The 11730-nt window shown below is 43.0% G+C and overlaps 1 protein-coding gene across 1 annotated transcript in view; it reads right to left on the bottom strand.

Moving 5' to 3' along the window:
* Positions 1–11503, bottom strand: part of adgra1b (adhesion G protein-coupled receptor A1b) — a 234688-nt gene extending 223185 nt beyond the window's left edge. Inside the window, exon 1 of the mRNA XM_083774158.1 lies at positions 10666–11503. Coding sequence (XP_083630284.1) covers positions 10666–10898 — 233 coding nt within the window. The 5' untranslated portion in view covers positions 10899–11503. The remainder of the gene's footprint in view (positions 1–10665) is intronic.
* Positions 11504–11730: the final 227 nt, after the last annotated feature.

The raw sequence follows: 11730 nt of genomic DNA, 5'->3' as shown, positions 1-11730 counted from the left end.
ACCATCGTATGACAAAGTATAAAATAGAGCTTAGTAGTACCCATAAAAACATCAGATAAAGCATGTAACTTAAAAAATTGCACTTTTCGGCTTTTCTTGTTGCATTGTGAGGTTTTTACACCCAACAATAAGTGATTTAATTCAGCAGCAGCAACAACATCCATATCAATTCTTCTGTGAAACAGAAGCTTAAGGTTTTCCTTCACTCCGAGTACTTCACCACAGCTTGAATATTTCTGTGAGGTCCAACTCAAAGAGCACCATTATAGAACCTAGCCATCGCACACCAGAGACATTCAACTACAGTATATTATTATAAAAAGAGCAGAAACAAAAATAGCTGAAATGGACTAAATCCAAGACACCAATCACTGGGCCCAAGTGGAGTAAAGATCACAATGTGAACTATTACAAACATTTTGGATCGGGCCAGCCCATGCAGCGGTTTCCAGCCACTTCTCTTCAAACAGCCAAACCCTCCTGTTATTCTAGAAGATCGGGTTACCAGACACGGCTAACCAAAATAACATATTTTATATCTACTAACATTGAACTTGGATGGGAAACAGACATTGCTCGGGGGGTTCAAGTGGGTATTAACAGAGCCCCAAATAGACCCTATTGACAGTGAAGCACATCTGCCCACACCGGGCGTTCCCATTGGATGCTGGATAGGAACTGAAAAGGCTCTAGTTAGTAAATCTGTAAATAGTAATTTTGGTGATTTTAGACCAAATTAATTGGCCTGTCTTACTGTACGTACAGTAAATATAGTACTTGGACCCACAGGGAATATTATGGTCAGAGTCACCTGTAAACTATTCGCTGCAGTTTCTAGCCTTTTCCTGCAAGCTGTACAAATAGCACTGTATGTGAAAATACCTTTAAAATGTCATTAGTGTCTTGCATTAGAAGAATTTGTACAAAGAGATTACACCAGCAAAGAATGTTTAAGAATGTTGTTATCGTTTTACTGTCTTGATTGTTTTGCTGCCAGTTTTTGAGTGGTGCAGCCACTCCAATGTGATTTCCTGATTAGTGAAAGTGGGTATGATGACAGAACTGTTACAATGAAATCACAGCTAATGTTAATTTATTTGTATTTTGCAACTTCTCTGTTTAGGGCGAATATTATTTGGACCCTGTTTGGTCCGCTCATTAGTCGCAAAGAGGCTAGAAGCGGGGCAGGAGTTCAGTGTTTAAACCAGTCTCTGATATCATGTACACTGGGCTCACTTACTTCCTGGACTACATGTTGTCTCATTAAGACAGCCCTCCCCTATCCACAAGGAGGAGCAGTGCACAAAAGCATTATGGGAATTGTAGTCCAGGAAGGAAGTGAGCCCAGTGTCCATGACATCAGAGACACTGGGCTCACTGCTAAAATCTAAAATATCTAAAACCACATATTACACACACAAAGACCCCCCAGTGAAGTGTTTTAAATCTTCTAAACGTCATTAACATACAGTATATTATTTTGCAAACACTACACTAGAAGGTCTGAGAGGTCATTTTGACTGTCTTTTTTTTAATATTTTGAAGTTAATTATCTTTGCCCAGGAAGGTTTCAGAAGGTTCCTCTTCCATGACCATCACCACCATCATCTATCATCTCAGAAATTTTTGACATCTGAAACATTTTCTAAATATGAATTTAAGGACATGCTACTTTTGCCCTTTTTTCTTCAGTGGTTTTGTCAAGGTTATTCCCTGCCAGCTGGTTCATGCTATAATTAGCCTATACAGTGTTTAATTCCATGCAGGCAATTTGAAGTTTTTTTCAATCCGTTTTTTTCAATCCACCAACCATTGTATGAGATGCAATCTCATAATATTGATTGGATGCGCTGATTGAATTGAGCAATTTGGTAATATGACTGACATGCAGACCAAGCCATGTGTGCGGTCAAATACATAGTTACACATTACGGTACGCACAATGTACACGCACACTGCAGTTTGAGTGACATCCAGAGAAGCAGACGTGTGTACTGTATACACGCGCACACACGCGCACGCACTCACACACTCATGCATGCGCACATGCACACACAATCATACTGAGCTGATTAAGCAGCACCGCAGAGGCCCTGGTGCAACAGGGAGGGGAGTTAATATGCTTCCTACTGAGATCACACCCTGCAACAGAAGCGAGACACATCAGGCTTTTTTAATCACCGGCTCGTTTCACAATGACTCCAAAAACAGTGAAATTACACATACGACAACAACATACAGTATACTTCTAACAAGGCTGCCCTGCCCCTGCTCTCGCAGACGTATGGCACTCTGAGTGACCTTGTTAATTTACGCCTTGCTGAAAGGAGGAGGTAGGGATAACAGACCAGAAAAAGCATCCTTGGCTCCCACTGTATTTTTTTTACTTAATATTTCTAGATGGCAAGACTGGGTTTCGAGTCGACACATTCTTGGGATTTTGTCCGAGGGCCATTATGATTTGCCAGCCTCTTATAACTCTTCGCTGAGCAGTCATGAACTCCTGTTCTGTGAGTCATTATTGTCTAAATTGAAACTGAGCAGTTCTTTCTTAAAAAAAAGAAAAAAAAAAAAATCTACTAACCCGACCCCCCCAAAATTGTCGGTAGTTATGAGCTATTCACGCTGCCAATCTGAAGGCCGCGTTGGATGGACGTGCCTTGAGTGATGTATCAATAAACACCCACAGATGCCTGGCGGAGACCTTGACAGAACCCTAACCTTTTTTTGTGCTGGTAGAGAGATTTAGTCAATAGCTATACTTATTACGGAGCGTGACGGTCTCTAACCGGTGGCTACATTATGGATCAGACCTGGCCTCGAGGTCCTCCTATAGCACACACAAAAGATAACGCAAGCAAGGGCAAACGTTCACTTTTAGCTGCTGCATAGTGCAGGGGTGGGTGTGGGTGTGGGGGTGGGGGTGGGAGGGCGATGCAGCCCGGGATCTAAAAAGTATTACGCCTCCGCGGGTCTGGGATGATTGATGCAAGAGAAGGGCTCTGATCTAAAGATGAACCTCTCACTTTTGTAAAGCCTCCATGACATCACAAGAAAGAGATAAAAGTCCCCAGAGAGAGAGAGAGTGAAAGAAGGAAAAGAGAGAGGAGAGGGAAAAGAGAGGCTAGAGATTTCGAGATCAACAGCTGCTGCCAGTCGCTTCAGATTGCTACTTACAGTAAACACATCTTTGTGGGGTCATTTTGGCCATGTCTCTTTATAGATTAACAGTCGATAGCCTACTTCATGTACTTCATGTACTGTGTGTGTGGGTGTGCGTGTGCGTGTGTGTGTGTGTGTGTGTGTGTGTGTGTGACACTGCTCGTGACATATCACGTAAGGCCTTTCACAGATTGAATTTCGACCACACTCTTAGCCAGGTGCTCACCACGTTTGACAGTGCTGTAATGCACGGGAGGATATGGAGGGGCTACTTGTGCTGTTGTGCATGTTGATGAAATATTCATGCAGAACTACTCAGAGTCAGAACTTCAGGGTAGAGCACGAACACCACCCGCGGAGACCAAAAAAGGAGGCGTATAGGAGAGCAAAGCAGAGAGGGAAAAGACAGAAGGACATGAAAGAGAGAGTAAGATGGAAATAGAAAATGAAAATTTTGAATTGCATAATGTTACATGAATTCTGTTAGCATGTATCTGTAAGTATAATATCCAAAAATCCAGTGTTCAGTGTCTTACAAAAAATCACACCAGTGTGAACCAAGTGGTGCAACTCCCGTCTATTGGTTCTCTGTATCGTTCCAATTTGTATCGTTCCAATTTCTTCTCTGTATCGTTCCAATTTCTTCTCTGTATCGTTTGCGTCCAGCAGGTGGCAGCCATGTCACATACTTCTCTCGTTCCAATTTCACGCATGCGCACACCACTCGTGCTCACACAGGTACACACACACATACATCACAAACGGGTACACAGGTACATGGACATTGCATTCTGGATGTAGAAGTGGTTGCACCACTTAAAAATGGTCCTAGAGCAGAGGTTCTGCTCTGGCCTCCAATGAGTGTGTGTGCATATAGTTAATATTGTCACACCAATCTGGCCAACAGTGCCGATATTCGCGGATTAGATGGACGAACACACACGCACGCACGCACGCACACACACACTCGCATAAACATAAACACACTACTGTATACATGCACACGCAAACCCACATACAGGACAAGTTTTGATTACTATTTCATGTTTTAAAAATAGTATTCATTAGGATTCATTGACTTGTGATGGTTTGGCAATATTGTTGTTGTGACAGTTGACTGCATTATGAGAGAGAGAGAGAGAGAGAGAGGGGTGCGGGATAGATTTATAGAAGAAACACAATAAGAATAGAATAAAGAATAGACCGTTTAAGTAAGGACAAGTGTCTACACAGTTCTGAAGAATACGTGCCACTGTGGGCACGTATTCGACCTCTCTCAGACAGTGCACAGATACCGATCACGTCAGAGAGATGCTATCACCTGGTCTGCTGCTGCATGTCTGCAGTGCAGCCAGCCAGCGTATGTAGCACGTGTACAATACGCTGCATGCTAATTTACAGCGGCCGCCTCTCCAGACAAACAGCGTCTCATATTTTTGGGTGCTGTGAGCGTTGTTCCTGGCATAATGACTGTGATGTTCTTGTCGCGGTTTAGAGCCGGCCGCGGCCACCTCCTGATGGCTTCCCCTAGACACCACAAACAGCCCCTCCTGTCTGTCTCCAAGAGAGAAGGAGGGAGGATGAAGGCCCCACAGAGCAGCCCATGCCAGACACCTCCACCCAGACCAAAATGCTCTCATTTTCTCCTCCGCGAGCCAGAGCGCTGGTTAGAGAACGGACGTGTAGTCTTTTAGGGTTGGAGCTTGCTCTGTTTAAATGGGACAATAAATCACAATCTGTTTAGATGGGGTTAACCGAAAAAATGCTTAAAATAACAAATTGTTAAAATATCTGTAAGTGTTCCTTGTAGTGCTACTGTACTAAAACGTTTCCTTCTGCTCTTCAAAGCAAGCGCCAGCAGTTCTCAGACTGGTGGATCCATGTATTGATATGGGATGCATGCAGCGGAAAATGCTACATTGGTAGCATGGCCCGTAAATAGCAACAAACCTACAATCTATGGTGCGAGATCTAGAGCTCCGCCTTGGTTAGGCATACCACCCATCTCCAATTTTCCTAGTGAGATGGCGGATAAGCCACACAAAATTCCCTAGGTTGAAAAACCTGTGATTTGATATCTTAAATGTATTTAGGACAGCCATGGTGACTCACTTTAGCGCGCAATCCCTGAATCAGCGCTTTCATCAACGAGTTCACGCCACCGAGACCAAAAAAAACCCAGCCAGCTGATTGCAGAAATAATCAATAAAGAAGAGTGATATAAGCAAGGTGACTGTACGAGTCTTCGTACAATACTTGGTTCCGAGCAGTGTTGATTTCGTCGACTAATACTATGACGGAAATCTTTCCTCGACTACCTTTTTTCACTGACAAAAACTACAGTAAATGGAAACTAAATAAAAACTAAGCTATGACGACTAAAACTGAGACTAAATATATTTTCGTCAACAATAAAACCTAGACTGAAATGTTAGGAAGGGACTAGTGGCGCTGCGGCGCGCTGTGAGCTTCTAGATCGGCTATTTTCAGCAAGTGTAAAATCAGCCTTTACGGCGGCATCATGCCCACCAAAATACATTTTATCCGACTAAACACTTCATGGTAGCCCCAGGATGGTTAAACGCTGTGTTGTTTTAGTGATGCACACTGCAATATCTGTGGTACAGTATCGCGTCATAATCCAGCCCGACAGTTCATTGAGACATGGAAATCGGAAGGTTTATAATATATTTCCCCGGACCCCCTTTTCATTCATACAATTATACTCAAACTAATCAGTCATTCGCTGCAACTTTGCACGCTAACTCACTCACGCCCACAATACAATCAGGTGGTCATTTTAAGCAGTCTCTACTCTGTGTTCACTCTACAGTACATGCTAGCTGACACCGTAAGTTGTTCAGATGTCAGAGTTCAAATTCCCTCCACCTCCCCGGCCTCCTCCCTGTGGCATTTAGTTCTGTAATGGGTGATTCTGTGATTATAATGTGATTTATGGATTGTACTATGATCATGTGATATGTATCTACTGTATGTGGTATATGGCATGCATTGAAAGTTATGTTGTTCATAATGTCATGTAATGTTTATTTCATGCTCTGCTCTGGGGGTTGTAAGATAATCTGAGATATATTACATGAGCAGAGCCACACCGGCATACTAAATGCAATAGCTTTGCAATAAATGGTTATTGATTGATTGATTGATTGAAATATGTATTAACAGTTTGCAGTTAATGGTCAATCTGAGCTGAAGAGTCTTATTAATTAACTACTGTTAACCGCGGCTAACAAGAGGCCACCTGCAATGGCAATACAAAAATCACCAAACAGGGGAGCTATACACAGTATGAATGATGGAGCTGTTTAAAATCCTGTCAGGTTGTCAGCTACACAAGTGCACGTGTCCCTCTGGGCACGCAGCATCTAGAAACCCTTCTCACAGAACAGTTAAGCATGAGCCACGTCTGCCCGGCTACTAAATTATGTCCTCTGTCACCTCCTATCCACCAGCCCGTCTCACCAAGCTATACAGCAACTCTCCACCAAACAGCTCCTGTCCCTTCCAGGTTTCTTTCCTGTCACACCCTCTATTCTTCTAACAGCTCTCTCTTCACTGCCTACATTCACATGTATCTCCCACCGCCTACACACACACACACACACACACACACACACACACACACACACACACACACACACACACACACACACACACACACACACACACACACACACACACACACACACACACACACACACACACACACACACAGTCTGTCTCTCCTCTATCCCTTGGCCAATGATGTGTCCTCCTCCTGTCAGTGCAATGCCTGACACAGGTGTCAGCTACAATCCTCCCGGCTGCTGCTGTTGTCTCGTTGCAGAGTCTTAGCGAGCCTCTCCAACTTCAGCTGTGCTGAAACGATTACACCAGAGAGGTCCCAAGGTCAACAGAGCTGTCAGGCCAAGAGCTCCAAACTCCCCGGCGCCCCATTCACACGCCGGCGGAGATAAGGAAACGGTCAGAGGTGTTAATAGAGGGTGTACCGCCGCTCAGTATAACTGCGGGGTAAATTGCAGGCACACTTTACATCTCTCTTACTTATGCTAATGCGGTTTCATTTGCTTAATAAGTTGTTTTCTCGCCGGCATCAGAACTGTGCCACGTTACTGCAGGGAAATTATACTAGTAAACCCTTAATAGAGGCAATATGTATGTAGCCTACATTTATAGAGCCATATGAGTAGAAGAAAAGTACATATGCCCAAGCCGTCTTTTAATTAGACACGACATTCAAATCAAGGTTAATATTCGTAGACGTGCTGCACTTGAGATATTGAAGAAGCATAGCTCTACAAGGACCTCATTGTCTATATGGAGGTGAGGCAGGGATGGGAGACAGAGGGGACCACGGGGAGACATTTGGGAGATTTGCTGGGAGTTCTGCAGAGGGAGAACGGCATGTGCATACTTCCCTCTGACATATCTGTTTATTTTCACAGCACGTCTAAACAAAAGAGCTAGTAGGGAGGCCACTTTGGGCCGACAAAGGTCACATTTCCTAACGCAGGAAAACGGCTTCCTGAGCAACCGGGGCCCCGCGGAAGAACATAGCTCACCAAGGAATAGGAATGACTAAGGAATTATAAATATAGCGTGTTACAGTCAATTGCAAAGCTAAGATATATAGCCTATAATAATGATAAAATCACAGAACCCGCAAATGGAATTCCTATGCTATGAAGAAACGGCACCAGTGTTTCTAGTGTATAGAATGTCAATTGAGCTGAACTTAATGGTGATGGTGACTAATGGCATTTAATACAGACAACACCAATCACTGTGTCTTATGTCTGTGGAGACCCACTTTATTAAATGCCGTTATTCCACTCAACGGCATTTTAAACACTGTTGGAAAATAAATAAAGCATTTAACACATCCTAAATAGTCTATAGCAGCCTAGCTGCATTCACAGTGGCGAAACATTGTTCCAAATAAATTTAAGCACAGAGCTACCATTAATCATAAACACATTTCACAATGAGTATTGGGAACTTGTCAAGGGCCCTTAACTTTAGTATTTGCTTTTTACACTCTTGTGCATGCACAACCCACAAGTTTCCGCAAATAAAACAGTCTATTAATCTAGCAGTCAATCTCTGCACCTGCAGGGCGTGTGTGGAAAGTTCTCAACCCCAGTAGAGTATACTTGCCCATTTCATCAGAACAGATGAATGCTTCAAGAAAGCTCTTTGAATAACTTTGAATGCATGCAAATAAGGTCCATGAAGAGCACACTGAAAGGCAAAAGATTCTTGCAGATGGAAAGCACCCTAACGTGAAATATATAGGGCATTAGCCTACACATCGGGGACGGGCAACCTCTTTCTGTAACCGGATTGGGCTATTGAGGTGTTATTAAAACCACTATAGTTTAATGTGCATGCAACTTTTCTCACACTGTTCTGTGGCTCCCAGAGTTATTTATTTATTTGAAGGACGTTTTGACGTTTTTTTTAAAAATGTCCTTCTAATATATAAACTACTCTGGAAGCCAGTGTGCGGACTTACCTTCCTTTTCCCTGTACGTATATTTTTGTTCAGCACCTGTAGAATATATTTTTTTAGAGATGTGCGTACTTCCCTTTGGACTTACATGCAACTTTTCTCCCCAGATAGTCTGCCTCTCTGGCACTGGGTGATTAATGATCACGTCAGCTTTGTAAAATGGGTTATGTGCCTGAAAAGGTCAACTTGCCCACCCCTGAGGCTGTAACTTAGGCTAAAGGGCTGTGTTCACACCAAGAACTAGCCTATATAACGTCTATAACTACAGTACAATATAACTATATAGAAAAATATAACTATATGCTTCAGCATTGTCTTTGTTATATAGACAGGTGTAGACTCTGCCAGGCATCCACTTTAATAAGACCTGACGCTGATGTTAGAGACCACAGAAGTGAACCTTTTAAGCCTGTTTTCTGCAAGACATACTCTATATAATAAGCCATATCTCCAAAACTGGTGGGTCAAACTGAACAGCCAATATGTCAAATTTAAGCTATAATTCCCTGCTTTCATAAAACATGAAAAAACGAAAATTTAAAAAAGAATCCAATGGCAGCCCCTCGGTCAAATGTAATCACAAATGGCCTTCTCAGTCTCACTGTAGTTCTAACACTTTCAACATTTTTCAAAAATGTTCAAAAATAGCAGATGTACAAGCTCGCAGCGCGGCAGCAAGTTACTCAATGTGAGCTTGTAGATTTCTTTTTTGAATAGCCAACGCAAAAATCTAAAATGGCACAGTGCATTTACCCAAGTACACAATTATATGGTACTTTAATTTGTGTATCTAATTTTGTGTATACGTCATACAGTCCTAACTACTCCACTACATCTTAGACTCAAATATTGTGGGCTACTTTTTACTCCACTGCAATTATTTGACAGCTTGATTTAGGCTATACTATTGAATATTTAGATGATTAATACAAAACATATACATTAACTAATACATTATGATTAATGTTCTTGCTTACTGTACTGTAGATTAAAGCTACCCATGCAGCAGCACACAATGTAGCCTATAATTAAAACGAAAAGGCCAAACCTTCCAGATGCAACATTAAGTGATGAACACATACCACAGCCTAATGCTTAATTGTGCATAACGAATGTCTATTTTTACGTTTGGTATTGTATTTATAAGTAGGATATATGTACCGATGTCTACTTTTACTTCATTCATTGGAATGCAGGGAACTGCAACATTTTGTATAAACAATCTGAGGCTTCTTCCACCAAGGACTTAACAAAATAGCTAGGCCAGTGCTTCTCAAACCTTTTCATGTCACGGACCCCCAAATCGATATGTATTAGGCTTTATTTAGACATTTAGATGGAGGGCTCGTCTGAGGAGGACATATAGACAGAGGACGCGGACCCCCATTTGAAAAGATATGCCAGTGACCCCGATAAAAGAGGATTAGCAGTGATTCCGAAACATATTAATTTCATGGACCCCCAGTTTCACATGCATTATATAGGCCATCTCTGGTACCCCAATTTATATTGTAAAATCACTGTTAATTGAACTCTGAGTGTACAAATGGAACCAAGTGGATGATAAGGGTCCATTTGGTTCATAACTATCTCTAATTATATAGGGACCCCCTGGAACTCCCTCAAGTAGGTACCCCTAGGGGTCCCCGGACCCCACTTTGAGAACCAATGACCTCTAGGTGCCTATAGGACATATAGGTATATGCATGGGGGTTAAATTAATTTCTTCTAGCTAATTTCAAAATAAAGATGACAGAACATCAATCAGGTCACACGGTCCATGTGGCAGTATAGCCTGTGCATGAGAGTTTGCACAACGTTTTGAGCCACATAGCAGCAGCAGCAGGGTGTTTCTGTGATGCATGCGGATCGCGGAATGAATGAATCACTCCATCGCACTATTAACAATGCTTGTCATCATGTCGACGCCGCATAATCAGAGCCAACACCACCACCGTCCATATACTTACAGGGAGACCGTTCTGTTGGGCAGGAAGCTCGGCTGCAGAGTGTCCATCAGGTCGACATCATCACACACGACCCTGACCCGCACGTTCAGCCTGCTCAGCTCCTTGGACCTCTCAGCTGAGCAGTGGCAGCTGTCAATGATGAGGTCTGGACAGTTCCTGTTGGTCACGCAGCCCGGTATCCACCACGACCACAACAGACCGATGACAACGGACAACACGCGCAGCAATTTCATGGTGAACTGCAGAGCTTTTTCTCTCTTTATTTTTTTTTTTTTTTACAATTTTTTTCAAGTTATGTCTTCCCAGTAGGTACAACAGCACGACGAGACCATTTCACATAGTCGTCTCCTCTACATGTTTTGCTAAAAGGAGACGAATGGACCACTATATATGGCCAAGTTCAAGCTCAAGTCGAAACTTCCCAGCCTTGTCACCTGCTGCGTTCCCGTTCCGCGCAGCGGCGGTGCATGAGGAGCCGATCAAGACAAACCTTTCGCAGAAATAAAGTTTTGGGACACGTCGTGTCTTTGCCGTGCGTTCTCATCTTCTCTGTCAAGAGTATAGTCCGCGAATCATCCAAATTACGCATTGTACCGTAAACACACGCGCAGATAAAACTTTGCATAAAGTGTCACTTCAGCAGCGGCGCGCTTTCAGAATCGAACTCGCGTCAAAGAAGTTGTTTCCCCTGCCTGGCCCGTTAATAACAACACTAGGACGTCCGTGACACCGATCGACGCCGTTCGCGAAGACAATCGGACAACGGGAACAAAATAAATCCATCGAAACTGCGTCTCCCGTGATCTAACTGCATGCTGTCAGTGTGTTGTCAACAGGTTGCTGCCTCGCATCATTCTTGTGTCCATCATGGTCTGTGTTGCGCAGCGTGGGAGCAGAGAAAGTCCCTCCCCGTCAGCCTATAAAGCTGCATACAGTGCAAGTGTCAAATCAAAAACAATTAGCCCAACACTAAAACTAAATTGATGTTGCTTTGCTTTTTTTCTCCCCTCTGTCTAGCAGCCAGCGACTTTGGAACAAAAATGCATTTTTATGTATCAATGTCAT

This window comes from Protomyctophum parallelum (genome assembly GCF_964188405.1).
Source record: "Protomyctophum parallelum genome assembly, chromosome: 10".
In the NCBI taxonomy this organism is placed as follows: domain Eukaryota; kingdom Metazoa; phylum Chordata; class Actinopteri; order Myctophiformes; family Myctophidae; genus Protomyctophum; species Protomyctophum parallelum.
The sequence above is the reverse complement of the archived record's forward strand: the minus strand, read 5'-3'. Positions and strand labels throughout refer to the sequence as shown.